The 24020-nt window shown below is 43.5% G+C and overlaps 1 protein-coding gene across 2 annotated transcripts in view; it reads right to left on the bottom strand.

The window, feature by feature from the left end:
- Positions 1 to 15052: 15052 nt before the first annotated feature.
- LOC132890473 (C-terminal binding protein 1) overlaps positions 15053 to 24020 on the bottom strand; it is a 35832-nt gene continuing 26864 nt past the window's right edge. For both annotated transcript variants that reach the window (XM_060927343.1, XM_060927344.1), the window contains 3 exons: positions 19336 to 19463; positions 19096 to 19213; positions 15053 to 19000 (listed from right to left, as the gene is read on the bottom strand). In XM_060927343.1, coding sequence (XP_060783326.1) covers positions 18811 to 19000; positions 19096 to 19213; positions 19336 to 19463 — 436 coding nt within the window. In that variant the 3' untranslated portion in view covers positions 15053 to 18810. The remainder of the gene's footprint in view (positions 19001 to 19095; positions 19214 to 19335; positions 19464 to 24020) is intronic.

Below are 24020 nucleotides of genomic sequence, written 5' to 3'. Positions count from 1 at the left end.
GCTACGTCCACATACTCTTTGTGGATTACAGTTCTGCTTTCAACACAATAATCCCAGACATCCTTATCAGTAAACTGGATACTCTTGGCCTTCCCCCTCTCACATGTGCCTGGATAAAGGACGTTCTAACTAACCGGCCCCAGACTGTGAGACTTGGCCCCCACTTCTCCTCCACCCACACGTTGAGCACCGGCTCTCCACAGGGCTGTGTGCTGAGCCCCCTCCTGTACTGCCTCTACACCCACGACTGTAGTCTGATCCACAACAACAACAACCTTATCGTCAAGTTTGCTGACAACACCACAGTGGTCGGACTCATCTCAAAGGGAGACGAGGCAACCTACAGAGAGGAGGTCCTGAAGTTGGCAGCCTGTTGTTCAGAAAATAACCTCGCTCTGAACACCAAGAAAACCAAAGAGCTCGTTGTTGACTTCAGGAAGCACAGCACCAACCTAGCCCCCCTCTACATCAACAACGTGTATGTGGAGAGGGTCCACACCTTCCGGTTTCTCGGTGTCCTCATCTCCGCCGACATCTCCTGGTCAGCAAACATTACAGGAGTCATTAAGAAGGCTCATCAGTGGCTACACTTCCTGAGAGTCCTCAGGAAGTACAACCTAAACTCCAACCTGCTGCTGACCTTCTACCGCTCATCCATCGAGAGCCTGTTGACGTACTGTATTACAGTATGGTATGGCAGCTGCACTGCTGTAGACAGGGAGAGGCTCCAGAGGGTAGTTAAGGCAGCACAGAAGATCATTGGCTGCCCTCTCCCCTCCCTGATGGACACTTACACCTCCCGCTGCCTTAGCAGAGCTAAGAATATTATCAAGGACAGCTCCCACCCTGGCTTTGATCTGTTTGACCTGTTGCCCTCAGGAAGGCACTACAGGTGCATCAGGACAAAGACAAATCGATTAAAAAACAGCTTCTTTCCAAAAGCCATAACCGCCCTGAACTCAGATATGCTCTGACGTTATAGTCTATTTATTTTACTTTACTATTTACTAATTTATAATGTGTAGTACTTTATAAGGTGACTCTCTCTATGCAATACTTTTATAATGTGCAATACCTCACTCCATAATGTGAAACGCAACACATTCACCTCAGGACTGTGCACCTTACACACAGCGCATACACCTCAGGACTGTGCACCTTACACACAGCACATACACCTCAGGACTGTGCACCTTACACACAGCACATACACCACAAGTCTGTGCACCTTACACACAGCACATACACCTCAAGTCTGTGCACCTTACCTTGCAATACTTCATAATGTGTAATATTTTATCTTATAATGTGACTCTCTCGTGCAATAATTTATAATGTGACTGTCTCTGTGCAATACTTCATATGTGCAATACCTCACTCCATAATGTGTAACACAACACATACACCTCAGACTGTGCACCTTACCCCCCTTACACCCCCCTTTTTTCCCCCTTCCTCTCTCTCTCTACACGCTGTTTGCACTGTTATTGGAGATGCTTTAATCTCATTGTACATGTGTATAGTGACAATAAAGGCATTCTATTCTATTCTAGCACCCATCAGGATCATAGTCTTATAAAAAGAAGAAAGATATTACTGGTCAACATCACCTTCATTAAGCAGAATATGTGAGTGAAGCTAAATCTTAAGGGTTTAACTAACCGAAACAAGTAGCAATCAGACCAGCCTGTACCAGTTCAAGCATGCCAGACAAATATTTCTATCAGTAGTCAGTCCTTTAAATCACTGCTGGTAAAGTACAGGGGGAAAAGGGTATTGACGCACAGCTGTGAAATTCTACCAGGGTTTGTAAATTGTATTTTATGTTTAGTCGTAGTCATTACGAGAGGCTTACCGTAGATTGGTTTGCTTTGACGCAAATACGTCCGCATTGAGCAACTCGCAAACTCAAGGGTTGGTGGACAACCTCTCTGACCTCACCCTGAACTTTACTCGACAAAAGCTCTCACCAAAGAGGTCATGTCTGCTTTAACTGCCCAGCAAAGGCACCAGGGACAGAAATGGCTTAATGTGCAAAAGGCATTCAGTGATCTTTTTTTCCCCCTCCTCTCTTTAAGTGTACTAACAAATAAACCAGCAAGTCAAGCGTTACTAGATTGGGCAAATAGATGATTACACAACACTGCAGCCATGAATGGCTGGTCAATTTATAAAAAAAACTGGCATGTGTGCTAACACCACATACAGCACTGGAACGCTCAGTGCTCAACTTCTAAACAACTCCATTGGATCTTATCTCCAAAATGAGATCACGTCCCAGTCTTTCATGTCAAAGTAATCATTTCATCTCAGCTGGTTAGCCGGTGCTCCAGAGCGTCCCTTATGCTATAACTTTCAAACCCATGTCAGTTCAATTCCCTTACCAAACTAAATCATGGATGGAAAAAGTGACATCACTGTCTGGATTAAGAGCAGATGCATTGAAGTGAAAGGAAACAACAGAAACGAGCTGCCCATCATCTTCTAAACATTTATATGGGGATCAAGCACCGCATACACAGTTGCTCTTTGTTGACTGAGGTGCATAAATAGTATAGTTGGTTTGGTTTTACAGCTTCGTCTCAGTGAGGCGCTTTTAGACATAATATATGGTCACTCGATTTTTTTCAACATTAGCATACATTATACACACAGACCACACCTGCTCAACTGCTAAGTAGCAGCTAAAGTGTGTGTTTAGCAGGTTGTGAGGGGAGTAGTGAAACATTTAGCTATAACTGCTTCTGCAGCATTCTAAGCATTACATTACAGGTATTTAGCAGACGCTCTTATCCAGAGCAACGTACAACATACCCAGAGCAGCCTTGGGAACAGATGGGGGTTAGGTGCCTTGCTGAAGGGCATTTCAGCTATTCCTGCTAGTCCAGGGAATCAAACCGGCAACCTTTTGGTCCCAAAGCTGCTTCTCTAACCATTAGGCCATGGCCTCCCCACATTACAAATATGAGCAAGAAAATAATTCCTGAACAAAAATCTTTATCCACTTTCTCCTTTTTCCACATCAAAGCAAGTATTGTGCAACAAATAGCATCTACTAGATGATGATACTGAATGACCGCTGACAGAGACCTTGGTCTCTATTTGGTTTAATGAGACATGACATAAAAGCATTATTCAGTTTAGCTCAATAACACCATAATCATGTTGAAACGATCCTTTACTCGAAAAGGCACAAAGTAAGCAGCCTGCACTTTGTCAAAATATTGCACAATCCAATGCAGCAAAATGAAGGTAGAGTCATCGTAAACCATTTCTATTACTTCTGTAAAACACGTCTGCTCAAAAGTCTGTTTCACAACAACCTTCCTTGAGGATAAATCTGGAACACGATTTACCTCATCACCTTGTCACCACGCTCTTTCAAAACTGCATGACCAGATATGGTGAAAAATAAAAACAACCCCAAACACTTTATTTTTCTCTCGAAGAGACATTACAGGAAAACAGCTGGTCACAATTGGCCAGATATAAACTTGGCCAGGAACTCAAATATTAAATCAAACATGAGGCATAACGTCAGCAGTTCCATCATCAGAGGTGAAAGTCAGTAGAACCACAAGCCACAGTCCTACTCACATGACAACTCAGACAACCCAAAGCACAGTATGATGTCCCTGAGTCCCCCAAGTGACCTGCACTGACGCTGGGAAGGATGAAGTGGATCAGTGGATGGTAGTACAGACCTGGATCAGGACCATGGCTACCAGGATTCTCCATTGCCTCATCACAAAGTGTAGCAAGGGGTCAGTAGGGTGCCAGCGTCTTAGTGCAGTGCTACACTTTCCAATTGTGTGGTATACCATGTCTAAAACCTGCTTCAGCAATTTACACAGCCCCACCCACCAAATTTAGGCAACAGGTCTTTCTTATGGGTAGGTCACTACACCCACACGTGGTTCCATAGTGCAAAGTCTTTGCCCCAGTAATGGGGGTCACAGGCTTTTCTAGCAGTCACCAGCATCTGCCAACACAAAGTCATGCACTCATGCTCCCACAGGCGGCAAAACCTCAATTCAAAAAAAGAAAAAAAAAGTGTAAATAAAAAGGTCAAAGTCCTTCCTGCACCATATGGCACGTTTGGCGGCACTGATCTCCGTTTCGTAGCCCTCGGCCTCTTGCCTATATTACATAGCTAGGGTTACGGAGGGGGGCTAGTCCTCTGGTAACCACGAGAGTTTGACTCCCTACTCGCATTTGTATTGCAGCATGCCTTGCCAGATGGCAGTAGGCACTATTTTTATGATGGTCTTTGGTATGACCCGACCATGAGTAGAACTTGTGATCTCCCGATCGAGAGGTGGACACGCTAACCACTAGGCCACTCACCAGTCCAAATAAAAACAGAACATGATGATTTCCAAATCATGAAAACACCATATTTTATTGAAAATTTTATAATATCAAACGTTGAAGCTGAGAAATTAGATTTTTTTTGAAAAGCATATGCTCATGCCTAAAGAGATTTTCATGATATTATGTACCACAGATGACGTGATCCCCAAATTCTTTGATATTTTACATTGAGGAACGTTATTCTTAAATTGTTGCACGATTTACCCACACAGTCTTTCACAGAGCAATTAACCCCTCCCCATATTTACTGTTGAGAGAGACAGCCTCTCTGGGATGCTCTTTTTATACCCACTCATGTTACTGACCTGTTACCAATTAACCAAAAAAAGTCCCTCCCCCAAATTCACCATTGCCCTCAACTCCCCATCAAAAAATCAGAACAGCTGGCATGCATCTATTGATGGGCTCCCGAACAGCCGTTTACACTCTCAGAAAATAAAGTACATTATCATACCTTTAGGGGTACAACGGCTCATCACTGGGACAATACCCTTTATATACTGCTTGGGAACATATACTGTATGTACCTTTTTGGCCCTAAAATGGTACAAATAGTTACCTTGAGGTCCAATAATGAGCCCTAGGTGGTACATTAATGTAGACTGTACCTTGGGGGACAGAAATGGACTCCTATTGTACCCCTGTTTCTGACAGTGTAATAAGCCCACAGTTCCAGGGGCATGTGGCAGTCACATTGGTGTTGGTTTAGTAGGAAGAATTTTGGATAGCCAGGGTCCAGATCAGAGTTAATACGAGTTTCAGTCTGCATAATATTTTTATCTATACTTTTACAGCTATAGCCATTTTTGTCAATAGCTTTTGATTAGGTAAAGGAGTAGATCTGGAGGGTTCTTGGGCATAGTGTGTTTGGGTAAACTGGGATGTATGGATGCCATCCCCTCCATCCCACTCTCACGCATTCACTCAGGTTTGTTGATGATGGAGTGGCTGGCTGCTTTATGTCCCAGGGAGCCCTCATATCTGTTACCTTCTGGTTCTCCCTTTTAGTTATGCTGCTGTAGGGATGGATTGCCATGCCTGTAGCCATAGTAACCATTTATGAACCATCTTCTCGCTTTCACTGTACAGCATTGAACACACCAATCCCTGTACTCGATGCCATGTTCCATCTCCAACCATTCTTCTGACTCCCTGTAATGGTATTGGATACAGAGATGATACCAGATACCAAATACAGTGACGTCACGACTGTGCTTAAAACCCACGACGAAATCAAAATTCTTTCTCTCTGGCGGTGGATTCCACGTGTGAAAGAGAAGCTGTTGCATCGGTGCTACAGGAGAAGAAAGAATGACCTATTGATACCAAACCTTTAGCCAAAGTTCAATGTATTTGATCTTCGCATAGTTGCAATAATAACTGAACCGGTTAGTAACTGCAGCCCACGCAGTATTTCAAAGAGAAAAGGTGACCGGATCCCTTTTCCCTTTCTCAACGTCAACGAACTATAAACAAGATTCCTTCCAGATCATCAGACGACTAATGGGACACCGAAGATCTTCAGCTTACGAGCTGTAAAAGTGAAAGGAACAAAAGTGTTTTCTCCCTGGACCTGCGCTCCGCGCTGTCTTCGGATAACAGACGGTGCACTTTCAGTCGCCAAGCAAGAGCTATCTCAAGTAAGGCTGGCATCTGGGCAATTGTTAGTCTTAGTTGTGACTAATTAATGTGAAGAATAATGTTTATTTGAATTAATTCATGGTTTAAATGTACACATTTTGATTCACATGAAAGTCGGTCTTAGACCGCGTGTTGTTTGATTTGCTTTGATTACTATCTGTATTTAGTTAGATCGTGCATGCGTTCGCTCTCTCTCTTTTTAACTCCCTCCATCACACTACACCCCTCAACATTGGGATTTCAGGAGTAGCTAAGGTTGAGTAGAAGTTTGGCTTTGAGGCCTAGCACAAAGGCTTGCGCGTTCCATTCACAACCTCACTCCCCTCCTCCTTGTCATGCGCCTGCGCACGCTCTCTCTCCCTAGCTCTTCCTCATCCTGATAGTGCGCAGCCACGCACACACACGCCTACACACTCACACACAAACACTTGATTTCCCTCTCACATTTTAACATCCACTCGCTCCTACACTGAACACTTGCATACAGCTTATTACTTCTGATCACCATTAGTGCCTTATCATCATATACACTATTGATTCCTATTTGTATACATTGTATCACCATTTATATTGAATTATTCCTTGGCTGCTATTGTTGCTATATCTGATCAGTATTAGTTTGCTAATTCATGTCAGCTATTTCAATAAATGGTATCTTTGGAATAAACTGTGTCCTGTCTATTGCTACAACATCCACTGAGTGCCAACCTCTGCCAAACAAGTATTCTAATTGCCTTTGCCCATTTGGTTGTTATATGAATGTTATAGATCTAGAGTAAATGTATTACATTTGAGCTACAGTACACAATAAACTCTAGCAACATCACCAAGTTATTCCAGTGATTTTAATAGTTTAGCTATAAACTATTAGACACTTGAATTAATGATTAATGAATTTATGAGACTGATCCCTTTTTACATGAGACTGAGTTGATAAGCCAATTGCACCTACACATTTTGGTGCCTCGTATGAGGATTGGTATTGTTGACTTCAGTGATTTTTGTAGCAATAATGGATAAATTTAGTGTTGAACCATTCCAGGCCTCTACTCAGTAATAGGCTAGTCAAGTGGAATTGCCAAAGCTATACCAGAGTGTACTTTGGGCTAATTGCAGTATAGTGATAGTGTTGTTATACTAACAGTTGTGTGTGTCAGTCATACTGTAAACACAGCTAGTAGGGAGTAAGTGACTATCACCAGTAGCCATTGGTAGAAACAAGTACGGTTGCCATAGTTAGTTGGCATATTTTGAGAGAGAGTGATAGTAAACAAGAGCCACAGGTTAGAAGCCTCACCTGTGCATTTTCTTATTTTTGCTGTTTGAGCACAGCCTGTCTGTCATCGCCTCATAGCCACGATATTATCTTACATTAAAAGGGGTAGACTGAGAAATAGTGCCCACGTCACTAGCTCGTCAGGTATAGGTCCGTGCCCGAACCAGGCAGTCAGGATGAGCCGCCATAATACCCCACATATGTCAGGAGGTGAGGAGGATAGCCTTCCTCCTCTGGAACTTATTACCCTCTCTGACCTCATCTCTGATCTCCTCAAAATCTCTCCTAAGGAAAGGGAAGAACTTGGGCAATTAACCCAGGATGAGTGTCAGACAGAGATTGACAGCTTGATACAATACATGCAGAATCCCCAAAATGGTGTCATCATCATCCAAGAGGTGGTAGGCAAGTTATTTCTGCTCCATCACCAACATACCCATTTGGAGCTGGAAACGCTCTGGGAGGAGAACAGGGAGCTGGAAACGCTCCGGGGGGAGAACAAGGAGCTGAGCGCTAGCCGCAACCAGCTTGACGCAATGAATCAGACCCTGTGCGATGAACTCAAGCTTACCAACGATTTGCTAGAGGAGTGTGCCAGTAGACTCCAGCTACCTGAATGGTCTAGCAGGAAAGCTGCCAACGACCGGGCCCAGGAAGAAAGTCGCAAAACACGTGCCAGGGCCCAAACGGTGCTTCAGGCACCATCCATGGAGGCAAAGGCAGAAACGGAGCCAAGAGCTGGGAGAGGGGCTGAGTCGGACACAGACTCTGAAGATTTCTTGGTCGGTCACCAAACCCCCCCTCCCAAACCAAAGCACCAGGTTGCTGCCCCCTCCCGCAATCCCGGTGGAGCGGAGTCATGCCCACCTGCACTCAAGGGGCCCCCAAAGCTCCCGACCATTAAAAGGGAGAAGAATAAGAAGTATTTGGTGGTAAACCCCACCTACGAACACTCGTTCTCCTCCTCTTCTGATGAGTACCATGTGAGGTATCCCCGTCCATCAAACTCATCATCAAGTAGCTCAGAGAGCGAACCTCCCCAAAGGTCCAGGAGGACACAAAGGAACTGCTCCCCTGGCCTCCATATGCACCAGCTTGACTCCTTTGCAAAGGACATCAAGCAATTGGACCCCGACAGCCGCAACTCCAACATTGAAGATTACCTCAGGGAAGTGGAACATTGCCTCTCTGACCTGCCCCAGGCCACACCAAGGGAGAAATTGAAGCTTATCTAGAAGACAACCAGTAGAAGCATTCATGCGTTCATCGAAACCCAGCCGCCCCGTATCCGCAACAAGTACTCCAGACTCCGCAAGGTTCTGCGTGAAGAGTACTCGGCTTACACAGACGAGACGTCGGCGACCATCAGCGCCATTCAAATTAAACATATACGAGCAGAACCCCTGTGAGAGTACTACAGGCGACTGAGGAACGCCTACTTCCAAGGCAGAAATGCACCAGGCCTGGAGGAAGACTGAGGTTTCAGATCCTTGTTTCTGCACAACCTTCACCCATGTGTGCACACTCAGGTCACGCGAGCGTGCCAACAAGGTAAGAAAACAATGCGGAAAATCAGACAGATGGCCCAGATGGCATGGGAGACAGTTGTGCGCCCAACTGACAAGCCGGATGAGGACATAAGGGTACTCAACGTACAATCTCAGGGTAGCGCACTGTTGGAATTAGAGGGCTGCGAAGTACTGTCAGAAGGGTCAACCCGAAAACCAACCACCCAAAACTGCTTCCCACAAAGCCACCAACAGGGCGGGTGGAAGAGCCAGCGAGGTGAGCCCAGGAGAGCTGTTGGTTATGGTACCCACGACCCAAGCAAGCTGGATGGCCGTCACCCACGAAGGGAACCAACCCACCAGGAGAAGAGTAATCGACCACAAGATCGTTACCCCAATAAGCTGCAGAGAAATCGTTTTGATAGGAGACCAAATGATCGATCCAGTTATGGCCCCCAGCACGGGTTCAACACCAAAGAGACCAAACCCAAGGGCCAATTTAGGGCAGAAATGGAAACCTTGAAGGAGCTCATGGCTGATGTCAAGAAGCAGCTCGCAACATTATATAAATGCTCCCCCAGTCCAAAGGGGGGTGGATAGCCTGTAGCGGCCTCACTCCACCTTTTCTTTTTTTTTTTACCTTGCATGCTTCGCTAACCCCATAGGCATGCACTACTGTTAAGTATTCACCCAGAAATCTAACGAAACCTTTGTCCAACAGGACCAGCTGCAGGGCCTAGGCAGAACCCTGCAGGGAACCATTCTCACAGTCAACATGCACTCAGCATTAATAAATAACACCCTGCATGCTTTAGACACATTGTCAGGAATTGTAGAGTCAGATATAACCTATGTGCGTGTAGTTAGAGATCTGATGCAGGACGTGTTGAGAGAAGTTAGTAGCTCAGTTAACAACTTAAATGGTGGAAAAATCCCTCCTTATCTAGTTCCTCTTAGCATGGTTGAGAACATACTGAAAGCTACTACCACCACTAATATATATACCTCACAAGTACACCTGGCATATAGTCTTGGCAGTGCTATTCCTATATTTGTTAACCCACAAGACCTGGAAATCGGATTCATACTTAATCTACCCATCATTGAGAGACAGAACATGTTCTATCTCCGCCCATTCTTCTGACTCCCTGTGATGATATTGGATACAGTGACGTCACGATTGTGCTTAAAACCCGCGGCGAAATCGAAATTTTCTCTCTCTGCCGGTGGATTCCACATATGAAAGAGAAGCTGTTGCATCGGTGCTACAGGAGAAGAAAGAACGAGCTATTGATACTGGACCTTTAGCCAAAGTTCAATGTATTTGATCTTTGCATAGTTGCAATAATAACTGAACCGGTTAGTAACTGCAGCCCACGCAGTATTTCAAAGAGAAAAGGCGACCGGATCCCTTTTTCCTTTCTCAACGTCAACAAACTATAAACAAGATTCCTTCCAGATCATCGGACGACTGATGGGACACCGAAGATCTTCAGCTGACGAGCTGTAAAAGTGAAAGGAACAAAACTGTTTTCTCCCTGGACCTGCGCTCCGCGCTGTCTTCGGATAACAGACGGCGCACTTTCAGTCGCCAAGCAAGAGCTATCTCAAGTAAGGCTGGCATCTGGGCAATTGTTAGTCTTAGTTGTGACTAGTTAAATGTGGAGTGTTATTTGAATTAATTTATTGTTTAAATGTACACATTTTGATTCACATGAAAGTCGGTCTTAGACCGCGTGTTGTTTGATTTGCTTTGTTTACTATCTGTATTTAGTTAGATCGTGCATGCGTTTTCTCTCTCTCTCTCTCTCTTTTTAACTCCCTCCATCACACTACACCCCTCAACACTGGGATTTCAGGAGTAGCTAAGGTTGAGTAGAAGTTTGGCTTTGAGGCCTAGCACAAAGGCTTGCGTGTTCCATTCACAACCTCACTCCCCTCCTCCTTGTCATGCGCCTGCGCACGCTCTCTCTCCCTAGCTCCTCCTCATCCCGAAAGTGCGCAGCCACGCACACACACGCCTACACACTCACACACAAACACTTGATTTCCCTCTCACATTTTAACATCCACTCGCTCCTACACTGAACACTTGCATACAGCTTATTACTTCTGATCACCATTAGTGCCTTATCATCATATACACTATTGATTCCTATTTGTATACATTGTATCACCATTTATATTGAATTATTCCTTGGCTGCTATTGTTGCTATATCTGATCAGTATTAGTTTGCTAATTCATGTCAGCTATTTCAATAAATGGTATCTTTGGAATAAACTGTGTCCTGTCTATTGCTACAACATCCACTGAGTGCCAACCTCTGCCAAACAAGTATTCTAATTGCCTTTGCCCATTCGGTTGTTATATGAATGTTATAGATCTAGAGTAAATGTATTACATTTGAGCTACAATACTCAAACTATAGCAACATCACCACCAAGTTATTCCAGTGATTTTAATAGTTTAGCTATAAACTATTAGACACTTGAATTAATGATTAATGAATTGAGACTGATTCCTTTTTATATGAGACTGATTTGATAAGCCTATTGCATCTACACTGTCATAGTTCATCTTACCAGAGTCCCCACTTGCACTCGACGCACAATATACACAGTTCTTAACCATGAGGTCACAACAGGCATACCTGAAAGAGTGAGAGATGGCAATTCTGAATTACCAGTGATGCTACCTGCTCCTGCTCTTCAGACTTACCTGATCCATCCTGATGCCCTACTTGTAGCCAAGATTTGCATTGCTTCGCTCTTGTAAAGGACGGCCCCATACAGACAGTCGAAACATGCACTTAGAAGATAGCTCCGGACACTTACAGTTTTGTTACAATGGCTTAGGGCTACAATCACCATGATAGCTTGAGGACTGGAGTTGTCATGAAGAGTCTTGCACTCAAGTCTTTCTCAATGAACAGTTGATGGCATCAACAAAATAGACTTCATGTTAAAACTATAATTTCCTGGTCATACAATTGCACTTTTTGACCATATAAGACACATTTATAGAAAGGAGTTGGCAGAGAAAGTTTGGCACAGAAGTGGTACAATGTCTACCACTGCCAGCAATTCATGACAGGTGATGCAACCAGTCTGTTCAGGATGGACTAGGACATGACTGAAGGAAGCAACTATTCACTCTGCCATCCCTTCACTCCACTAATCCAAACATTCCTATCAGTATCATGAATGAATGCTTGGACTGGTGCATGCCAGGACAAGAGCCCTGCTGAGTATGTCTTACACGTTTAAGCCAAGTCACAATGTTCGTTTACCTCCAACGGGGGGTGGGGGGTGGGGGGGCAAAGTGTTTGCCTTGTTGCATAATATGATGCCAAACCAAAGCAGCACAGAAGCAAAGTTGCAGGGAACAGTTTGTGACAACAGCCACATTCACTAGATTAGTAGCCTCACCATTAGTGCTGATCGCATAGCCCAAAAATGTCCTTTTGCACCAAATCGGGCTACACTTATTAACACGGTAACATGAAGGCCGGCCGAGCAATAGCTGGAGATTGCTTAGGGCTTGACTAAAAGCGTGTTTTGGAAACAGAGGACATTCCTAGGAATGTTCCTGCATGTGGCATTTTAAAGTGGCAAAAAGCAGTGCAAAGGGCATGACTTTGAAAGTCCAAAGTCCTTAGCGCTTTTAGGTTTAGCTTCTGGAGTGAGTTCAACATTACCTTTAACTACCATCCATACATGTGATGACCAGGAAAATGGTGTCCCTTCCACGGACATGATAGAGGAGGCCTGACAAACTGTATTATGTTACATTACAGGAATTTAGCAGATGCTCTAGAGCAGGGGTCACCAAACTTTTTTCTCTGGGGGCCACATTGTCGTTCCTGACTGTGATGGGGGGCCGGGGTCGGGTCAGCTATATAACATAGAATTGTATGACCCAGACAAATATGACCACCAGCAGGCCTCATTGTGTAGTAGAGATTACTAGCCTGGCACAGCCATCCCCACTACTATACCCACACTACTATATCAACACTTGATTCCTGGCACATATTTATCTTTACTAGTGGTTTGCAAAAGTAGTAATCGAGTCTTCACACTTTGTTTTAATTTGAAATACCACAGATATTCCATTTATTTTCTAATAAAAATAACATCAAAGCTGTCAAGGTAAGAAACATCTGCCTAGTTGAGGTGATTGACACTGGCAAAGGTGAGTGGAAAATTATAAATTGTAGGTAGGCCTGTTGATATTAATATCAATAATAATTGTGTGCAGCACTTAATAAAGGTCAAATAAATAGGCCTATACAATAAATACATTTTAAAAAACAGTGAAATTATAATAATATGAGCAATAGATCAATAGATCACAGCAGTTGTGCCGTGTCCTGCACGTCATTGCTCTCATCCATGGCCAAAGTAAAAAACTCGAATTCTGACACTTTCTCATTCAGCTGGTCATACTGGTACACGTTGTCCCCCAAATCTTCGGTTCGCCTGGTCATAGTAGGTGCGGAGAGACTCACCGCATTGAGCGCATCCTTCTTGTCGGGACACACCTCCTCGGCCACAGCAAGCATGCATACTTTAACAAAGTCCCCATCAGTAAAAGGCTTTCCATGGGTAGCTAGTAGGTGAGCTACCTTATGGCTAGCTCGGACAGAAGCCTGGTTGATCTGGGTTTGGCGAAGGAATACATTCTGTTGTGCAGCCAGTCCGCATTTTATCCTCCGAATCCTGTCTTCTCTTGTTTGCCCTCGCAAACTAGCATACTCTTTGTGGCGGGTTTCGTAGTGACGACACAGATTATATTCTTTGAAAACCGACACACTTTCTTTACATACAAGACAAACTGCACGGTCCTTACACTGAACGAAAAAAATAATCGGTGGTCCACTGTTCTTTAAAAACTCTGCACTCTCTGTCAGCTTTTTGCTGACCGCTAGCCATTTTGCTGTCCTGAACACTGACAGTTCTCTGCGCGTGCGCTGCCCGTCACTGCTTGATCGCGAGCATATGATGAAAATTCGGAAAATATGAATAGTTCATTTTATAACTAAATATCAATTTTAATTGATACAATCAACAAAATACAAGATGCAGACATGTTGTTATTTGCCAAAAAGCAATTTAAAAAATAGGCCATGACCACTTTTGGGGATTGCCTCATAGAGCCGGTTCAAGTGGTGGGGGGCAGAGGGGCCGGTCAAAGAGGGGTGGCGGGCCGTAGTCTGATGACCCCTGCTCTAGAGTGTGCAGAGCGATGTACAACATGCCCAGAGCAGCCTGGGAAGCAGTTGGGGGTTAGGTGCCTTGCTTAAGGATACTTCAGCCATTCCTGCTGGTCCAGAGAATTGAACCATCAACCTTTTGAGCCCAAAGCTGTTTTTCTAACCTCTAGGCCATGGCTTCCCACTTTTATTAAATAAATAAGAACCCTTTTGTTTCATTTCCCCATGTTAGAGCTGTTTCTCCCTACAACAGGCTGTAAGTGTTTACCCACAAGTGGTTGGGCTACCTGATTAAAAAAGGCCAATCATTTTAGATGTAGGTGTAATGACCATGTGTGTAAATACATATCTTGTACAAAATTGATCTGACATCCAGTACCAGGCAAAAGTCTGAACATAACTACTCGTTCACAGGTTTTTCTGTATTTTGACCATTTTCTACATTATCGAAGAATACTGAAGACATCCAGACTATGAAATAACACATGGAATTATGGTAAACAATAAAAAAAAAGGGATAAAGTAATTAAGATAACGTTTGTGAAAGGCCTTAAAACAACCAAACCTTACAAACAAGCGCTCTTCAACACACTGCCCGTGAACTATTCCTGGTTAGAAAAACAAGGCTCAGGAATCCAGCACTAAATGTGTGTCAGAATTGTAGGGCACAGAAGAGATGGCTCATAAAGGTGCATTTGGGAACCATTTGGGTTGGCAGGCGAGGCAGGGTGTGCGCGTCCTGTAGCTCTCGTAAAACCGATTTCACTGTATAAAACCACCTCATGCCAGGGGGCACAAGTAAATACACAGGCATCATAAACACGAGCGGCAGGGGCTCCCTGCTAAACACACATCACTGAACTTCCCTTAAATCACCTTCCAGTCTCAAACAAACTCACGAAGCTTAACATGTACTGCTTTTACATTTTCGTTCTTTGCACTTGAGTTTAGATCGGATTCAGTTCTAATGGACGAAACGTGAATTAAAAAGAACAATCAGGTGAATGGAAACCCTTTAGCATGAAAAGACAAGGGGTTAATCTTCAGGATTTTATTAAAATACCTTGTGGAATTTACCATCAGAGGTTACCATCACAAACATGATTGTTTTCTAATATAAAAAAAGAAAACAAAAGCAAAAGTAAAGCTTAAGAGCCTAGTTACAAGAGTTTTTTTTTGTAGTTTTTGCAGTCTGGTGATGGGAAGGTGTGTGGGGGGTCAATTTACAAAGAAAAGAACGGTGGTGAAAGAAAGGAATAAAAAGTTCACATGTTGTAAAAATACATTTCCCAAGTTCAAGGTTACACACAGCTCAATTAAAACATTCATTCTTTCATTGATGGATATCAGTGCGAGGAAAATTAAAAAAAAAAAAAAGAAACGAAACAAAACGAAAAAGAAAAAAAATGGGACACATTTTAGCTTGAAGGGACTGTAAGGAGTACGTTCTGAATGATCTTCATGCTGGAGTTTCAGAGATTGGTAACCTACAGACTCCTGAAGGGTGTGTATGTGTGCATTTTGAACCCTGAGAGAGAGAACATGATTGCTCCAGACCCAATGCATCTATTCCTGGACTGGCTTTTGGGATAACTCCAGGTTTGAGAGAGGAGCTTTGATGAGAGCAGAGCCGATTTCACACCTTGAATTCATAAACCAGTCGGGTTCTCTGTAAAATAACGCTTCCAGCACACAGGATGGCTAAAAAGTAACATCTCTCTTCATATCGAACACAGGTTGGGGATGGGTGACCAAGCCCATCAGTGTGTATGAATTTAAGGCTACTATAGTCGAGTGAAAGAAACCCTGGAACCTACGACCCTTCAGACAAGCTGCTGGAAAGGACCTTTAAAAGTGAACGCCGGGAAGAGAAGTCCTTTTTGAAATGTTTCCATACAACATGAACACTGAAGAATATAAAAACACACTGCTGTGATGTTCAAGACTGAAGAAAATTATAAACGTCCAAAAATATGAAGCACATCAAAAGGGGAAAAAAAAAAGGTTGAAAAGTACAGCTCGAACTTTTTGTAAAGACAGAAAAGGGGACAGAAGAGGAGACGACACCAAATTACCAAAACTAGCATGACATCTTGGTTCAAGCTCATGAGTGACGGTCTATTCCATGAGAACAGTCAGTCAGTCAATCAAGGGCTAACTAGATAGAAATGCACAATTAAAAAGCAGGATTAAATTGCACGGTAACAGACATTTCATGCACAAACACTAGTTTAGTTCCAATCTTTGTTGGATTTTTCCAAAAATAAAAAAATTCAGAATGGGGGGGGGGGGGGGATCTTCGCCATAACCAACATCTATGATACGCTCTTAAACCATTCTAAGAGTTTATTTCTAAATGTGCTATCACCTAGTTTATTCGCAACCAGACCCCAAATCCATCTTACAACTCCCTCATCGATACATATACACTCCCTACAGTAACTGAACGGCGATGCAGATTTGTGCTCATTCATAATGAATCGGAGACAAACAAAGGGAAAGCTCGAACATAAAAGCCTGCAATTCAAACCAACTAACTCAAACTACCAGATGCTAGCCTATGCTAAAGCAAATGGAGGGGAATATCCTTGTTAGACGTGCCGGATAACCTCGAAAAACGCGTCTAAAAAGAAGCTGTACAAAACAAAGAACAAGTAGATCATACATTCAATATCTGTTACTGAGGTACTAGAAATGGTTTCCCTTGACACGGAACACTTTTCATACAAGATACTCGTTTCAGGGGATGATCGGACAACCCCCTTTGGAAAATGACTGGTTTGTCAGTGAACTAGCTCCATCCAAACCCCACTGTGCTCCTTATGTTGAGTACAGAGTCAGGAAGAAAGAGAAGGCAAATAAAGAAAAACGGTTAACACTGACGTCTTGAGTTTTGCACTTCTGACTGATAAAGGGACAGATTGCACTCCTGCCACGGCTCCGTCCTGAATCTTTGGAAGTCAGCCATACGGTCTGCTGATGGATGAAGTGAAGAAGTCTGGTTCTGACGGCCTTCCATATTAGACAAAAAGCATTGATCGTTTCTGAGCAACGACAGCTGCATGACTGAAATGCAGCTGGGAAAATGAAATGCTGAGACAGGATTGGACTCCGATGTACACCGTCATTGACCTCTAATGGCCATATCATGTTACTACAGAGGTCTGTAGGCAAAAGATGAATGGGGGGGGGGGGGGGGGGGGGGGAAATAACACCCAAGATCTCTGCATGTCTGCAAACCCCTAGCTGAAGAGAAGCTATTCAAGACAACAGCTTTAGAAGCATGCGTGTGTGTGTATATATATATATATATATATCATCTTCACTCAAGCACCTGGCAGGGTGAGAGCAGCCTGACTCCTTACACAGTGATGTTCTGGGAAGAGCAGGAGCAGAAGGAAGGACCATCAGAGATAAAAGGAATCACGAACAAAGGTCATTGTGAAAAAGCTGATCCACCCAGGGAGGCACATCCAGGAAGTATGGAAAGATAAGAAAAACAAAGGAGCTGGGCATATCAAGGTGGACGATCTGTGTATGCTTTAGAAGAGAGCACGAGTCCCAAAATAATACTACTTACTACTAATAAAAATAAAAAATAAAAATTAAAAAAAAAACACATTAACAAAATCCTACCTGGAAAATGAAATAATGTAAAAACCTGTAAGTGGAACAACCGGCCTTTTTAAGACACTTGAAAACGTTCTTCCAATTTTCCCCCTCAGTTTTAATAAAATTAACAGTGAAAGAAAGGACAGATTAAGTGTAACACGGCTTTCTGAATATTCCCAATCACATGGTCTTTATAAGAGAATCATAAATCATTGTGAAGTTCAGAGATGCACACACACAAAATAGAGATTTCATACATCTACACCGGTAAAGTCGAAGAGATTTCACTCTGCGGAAGTGGAAAGGTGATCGGACGTCGATAAAAAGCTGTACACAAACGCCATATTTATGATGCTCTTACAGAGACCGATGCATCATTGATCCATACATTACTGATACAGAGAAGCATATGACTGAACAGATACCCAACAAGCTTTACAGGAAATGAGAGTTCGTCCTACTTCAGAAGGACAGGATGGACACGATGTCCTCAATATGAAGAGAAAAGTGGAACCCAAAGTGTCCAAGATCGCCACTGAGTTACTGTCAGGCAAAGACAGATGACACATTGTTTCTCTCATCACTCTATTCCGGTTGTGAAAGGTGTGGCTATTGGTGGCTGTCTGTTGGAACTGCGGTCAAAAAGAAATTCAATGACTTTAACCAGCTTTTCCACTTTGCTTCAAGGGTCAAACATATGGTTTAAAAAAAAAAAAAAAAAAAATCACTAATTTATGCTTGCAAGGTTGAAGAAGAAAAAAAAAGAAAGAAAAATTCACGTGTTCCTTACTATACTGTTAAATCGGCTGGAGAGACAGAAGGCAGGTAGAAGACACGCTACTCAGAAACAAACTCCAACTAGTCCAGATTCAAAAAGGCATAAAAAATAAAAAGGGGTTTACTAATTCTACCAAAAACAACCCAATTACTGAATCCTTGAGAAAGAGAGTTATTGCTTGCTGCACAGGTGAAAACATAAACGGATACGACAACAAAGAAAGGGAAGGAGATGTTGAGGGGGAGGGAAATGTTTTTGAGTGGGTCACGTCTGGACTTGTGTGTTCTGTTTGACTGGATTGACCCGGGTGTTACGTCAAAAGCAGGGCATCAGCATGGATGGCCTAAAAAAAGGGACGGGGGGGAAAGGGCATCGCTGGGGCAACGATGGAATGTGTTGGGATGCTATTGGTCAGAAGGGACGTCTCTGTCAGCCTCTGCCTTGGTTGGCTGCCCGGGTGAGGGGGTGTGTGGTGGGTGTGAGACCGGGGCGAGGGGATGGGCTAGGGGCAGTGTGCCTGCCACCATGCCCTCTACTCCTGCCCCTGCACCAGGCAGAGCTCCCGGGGTTACACCAATCAGACCTGCCGGAAACCTGGGAAGGACAGATGTTCAAGTGTAAAACGACTGTGTACGGGTAAACTCGAAAAACGAGGTAGGAACAATTTGTCTGGTTGATGCAGTTCTTACCTGTATCCTGCTCCGTTGAGTTCAGAGTGCACAGAGGCAGTCTCCATAGTAGGCCACTGGGAAGCTGCCATCAGATACTCCTTATTCACACAGTTTTTCAGACTGTCAGGAATACGACCTACAGAAAAACACACACACACACACAAAAACCCCATTAGCCACCAAAAGAAAAAAAAAAAAACCCACCCCCACACATTATCACACAGGAAGATGATGTTTGAGTGGGAGAAGGTTCCTAACCTGTGATGGCTCTGCGTACTTCCCGCGCTGCCTCCTCCCTCGCCTCAATGGAAGCCTGCTCACTGTACCAGGATGTGTGGGGGGTGCAGATCAGATTAGGGGCATCCTTTAGAGGCCCCTGAGAGAAGCTGGGGAATAACATGCAAGACAAAAGAGATTTGTATGATCACATACTGACTTCTAACACACCATTCTGTAATTCTGTCCCATAACACATTCAGTAGTTATGACTAATGCTGCATTCCACTAGACCTTGTAACTCAGTTTCTTTCTTTGTGTGAGAGATACATTTTCATTTATATCCGTCATCAAAAAATTCCCGTGTAGGGACTGGCCAAGGACGGCTCATGTGACACAAAATAGTTCCGCTACTGGGGAAAAAAAAAAAGTGCGAGTCAGTCATGGTATATCCTGGATATACCATGAACTGATGTCAATTTCAAGCTACATGGCTGACTCGAGTGTTTTTTTTTTTAACAATAAAGACAGACAAAAATAGAAGTCATTAGTACAATCGAAACAAGAACGGTCACATTTCAGCCAGGGGCATTTTTAATTGAACACGTTCAAATAACCACACAAATCAATAGTTTTAACAGTTTTCTGATTTTGAGAGTCAGTAATAGTTTGTGCTTACTTAGTCTCTTTTTCAAATACCAAAAATAGCGATTCAGTAACCGACTCGAGTCATAGCTGTGGCTCCGTGAGCATGTGTGTGCGCGCAGATCTACGTATCATGATCATGCCTGGCGAGGCAGGTGATAGCATGGCTAAAATAAAATAAAATAAAATAAAATAAAGCGATAGCATGGTACATTGCACATGTGCAAGTCGAAGGTCGTACCAATGTTAACAACAAACATGGCTGCCTCCAGTGAGTTGATGCTGAGATTTAATCTCATTGACAAAAGTTAACACTTATGCCGCTTTTCCACTACCAACGCGGCTGAGTTGGGCTGAGTCGAGCTGAGTGGGGCTGTTGGAGTTGCATTTCGACTACAACCGCGCTGAACCGTGCTGGCTGGAAGTGGGTGGACACATTGGGTGGAGTTAGCGAAAGTGGGTGGACGTCACGTGATGTCGTTAGGCGGCGCAAACAGTGACATCAGTGACCTTTTAAGCGGTAGTCTCACGACCCAGAGAGTAAACAATAAACATGGAGTCGTTAGTGTTGCTGGTCTTGGTGCTGTGGCTTGTTGTCACTGACAACGCCAACAGATACTGGCAAGAGCGTATAGATGAGGCGAGGCGCATAAGGCTTCAGAAATTCTCGTAATTCGTAATTCTTCTTCTTCCGGGTTTACGGTGTTTACAGATCCCAGCGTGCTCGCGGGGCGTGTGTGGGCATGTGAGGACACTCCTCCTCACCAATCAGTGCACAGGGGAGTGTCTCCTCACGCCCCTAGCCCCACTCGGCTCGGTTTGGCTCGCTTCAGCCCCACTCCAAAACCGTGCGAGTTTTGGGGGCTGAGCAGGGCTGAAGTGAGCTGAGTCGTGCTGTTCTGAGGTAGTCGAAACGCGAGCCGTGTCGGGCCGAAGTGAGCTGAAAAAGGGCCGTGGAAAAGGGCCATTAGTTTGGAATTTTTTGATGAGGGATATAAATCTAATATACCATGCACTGAGAGGCTCCAGTAATTATGGATTCTCTTCAGTGACTGGGAAACTACTATTTTCTTCATGGCTACGTGCTCATAAAATAGTATTATGCCAGTCATGTCAAAGAATCCATAATTTCAACCAGAGCCTCTCCGTGCATGATTTTATATATATATATATATATATATATATATATATATATATATATATATGCCCTGTCTTCTCAGGGGTCCTTATGCCCAGGTCAGACGGTAGGCTGCAGCTAGTTTTCAACTACTTGCGTCTACCTGCGATGATAAAATCGCAGGTAGACGCAAGACTGGTCTTGTGTCGATGCACGATGACGCAGATAATGGCAGTGTGTTGCAGAGGGTCTTTAGCAGACGCAGGGTGACGCAAGTGGATCACGATCTGTTCGCATTTCAGCTGCGATTTGCTTCCAATCGGTGCATGTGGAGGCAGGCGGTCGTGCAACACTTGAGTGACCAATCGCAGGTTGAAGCAGGTAGTGACAGCTAGACGCACGGGAAGACAAGTCTTTAGAGATGGCTGCGATGCAGCGCAAGTAGACACAGAGTTTACAACAACCTACGAGCAGTCTTATGGCCTTATATAAGGTTTTCTCTGTGCTGCGTCAACCTGCGTCTTGCGATATGTCTGACTACAACAAAGGATGAGACGCAAAACGCCTGCATCCATCTGCGATCAGTAGCCACCCGACCGATCGCAGGTCACAGCACGCGTCTTTCTGCCGTCTGGCCTGGGCATTACTGATGCCAACACTATCAACAGTAAACAAAATAGCACTTCTTACCTTTAAACGAGTTACGTCATACATACAGTTGTGTTCAAAATAATAGCAGTCCAACATGACTAACCAGATCAATCACTGTTTTTGGTAGAAATTATATTACTACATGGCAAATAATTTTTCCAGTAGGTGTGTCATAGAAAACCAACAGACCCAACATTCATGATATGCATGCTCCTGAGTCTGTGTAATCAAATAATTAAGTGAAAGGGGCGTGTTCAAAATAATAGCAGTGTGGAGTTCAATTACTGAGGTCATTCATTCTGTGAAAAAACAGCTGTCAGTCAATCAGGTGGCCCTAATTTAAGGATGAAGCCAGCACATGGTGTACATGCATTTCTCTCTGAAAACTTGAGAAAAATGGGTCGTTCCAGACATTGTTCAGAAGAACAGCGTGCCTTGATTAAAACGTTGATTGGAGAGGGGAAAACGTATAAAGAAGTGCAGAAAATGATAGGCTGCTTGGCTAAAATGGACAGCAAAACCAGAGAGACGTGGAAGAAAACAGAAGACTACCATTCGAATGAATCGAAGAATAGCCAGAATGGCGAAGACTCAGCCAACGATCAGCTCCAGGGTGATCAAAGACGGTCTGAAGTTACCTGTGAGTACTGTGACAATTAGAAGGTGCCTGTGTGAAGCTAATCTATTGGCGAGAAGCCCCTGCAAAGTGCCTCTGTTAAAAAAAAAAAAAAGACGTGCTGAAGAGGACACAATTTGCCAAAGAACACATCGACTGGCCTAAAGAGAAACGGGGAAACATTTTGTGGGCTGGTGAAAGTAAGACTGTTCTTTTTGGGTCCAAGGGCCACAGACAGTTTTTCAGACGACCCCCAAACACCGAATTCAAGCCACAGTACACTCTGAAGACAGTGAAGCATGGTGGTGCAAGCATCATGATATGGGGATGTTTCTCTTACTATGGTGTCGGGCCCATTTATCGCGTACCAGGGATCATGGATCAGTTTGCATATATCAGAATACTTGAAGAGGTCATGTTGCCTTATGCTGAAGAGGAAATGCCCTTGAAATGGGTGTTTCAACAAGACAACGACCCCAAACACACCAGTAAGCGAGCAGCATCAGGGTTCCAGACCAACAAAATGAAAGTTACGGAGTGGCCAGCCCAATCCCCGGACCTTAATCCGATAGAAAACTTGTGGGGTGACATCAAAAATGCTGTTTCTGAGGCAAAACCAAGAAATCAGGGATGAGAGTGGGTGGTCACCAAAAAAGCAGAAAACAAGATGGCGCCCGAAGCCGGGGGTCTGAGAGGGATACCCCCCGAGGAAAATTTTGAAAAATAAGGCCTTACAAACCACTTTTCCTGCAATCTGAGCTGTAGTAGATAAAAAAATCTGTTGTCTTTTTTATACATTTACATGAAAATATGTTTCAAATCAATAGGAGTATTGTTTGAATTCAAAATAAAATCACATTCTACATTCAAGGGTATGGTTATAATTCATGATCGACAAAAATGACAAACTAAATTCACATTAAACGCAAGTTTTATTAATTATCAAAATGTTCATATATTAAATAAAATTTATTAGGGAGAAAAGGTCAGTCACCCTATGTCCTCATTAGTTGCATATGATTTCAAAGTCTTTTGAAATATTTAAGTTTTCAAAACTGTCAGCATTAATTCAGATTTACTGACCATCATATACATGTTCAATGTATTAAATCAAACGAATGCTAAGTTTATGGGATAATGTCTATGTACACTTTATACAATTATTTATAGTTCACAGTCACTTCTCATTTTCATTTAATCATTTCGACGACTTCTTCAGCCTTTTGGCCAAAGACAAAAGCTTGTCAGTCCTCTCTGTTTTTTATACCAGCATTGATTTCACGTGCCTTTGCTTCGTCTCGCTTGTCAATTGTATTCGGCATTTTGAGTAAAAAAGCCGATACGAAAGAGAAACGTATTTTTGAAGCGCAGCGACGATGAACATGTGCAAGTTTCGATAAAATAGAACGATGCGGGTACTTTTGTAAGAACTGTTATGATTGGCTATCATGCTCTCACCAGCGATGTTTTGGCCAATTACATTGTAGATAACACGTATTCTACCACGAGACTAAAGATGGCGAAAATGTAAACATGCAACATCATCGTACGCTTGAGTATCACGAAGGAACATACCCCAACCCCCCTCAATGGAAAAAAAAAATCTCAACGGATTTGGCATAATATCGATTTTTGCTCAGAAAAAGCGGAAATCTGCTGAAAAGCAGAAAACTCTCATCCCTGAGAAATGCAGAGGAA

The sequence above is a fragment of the Neoarius graeffei genome, chromosome 8 (assembly GCF_027579695.1).
Source record: "Neoarius graeffei isolate fNeoGra1 chromosome 8, fNeoGra1.pri, whole genome shotgun sequence".
Lineage (NCBI taxonomy): Eukaryota > Metazoa > Chordata > Actinopteri > Siluriformes > Ariidae > Neoarius > Neoarius graeffei.
Note: the sequence above shows the minus strand (reverse complement) of the source record. Positions and strands in the feature narration are given on the sequence as shown.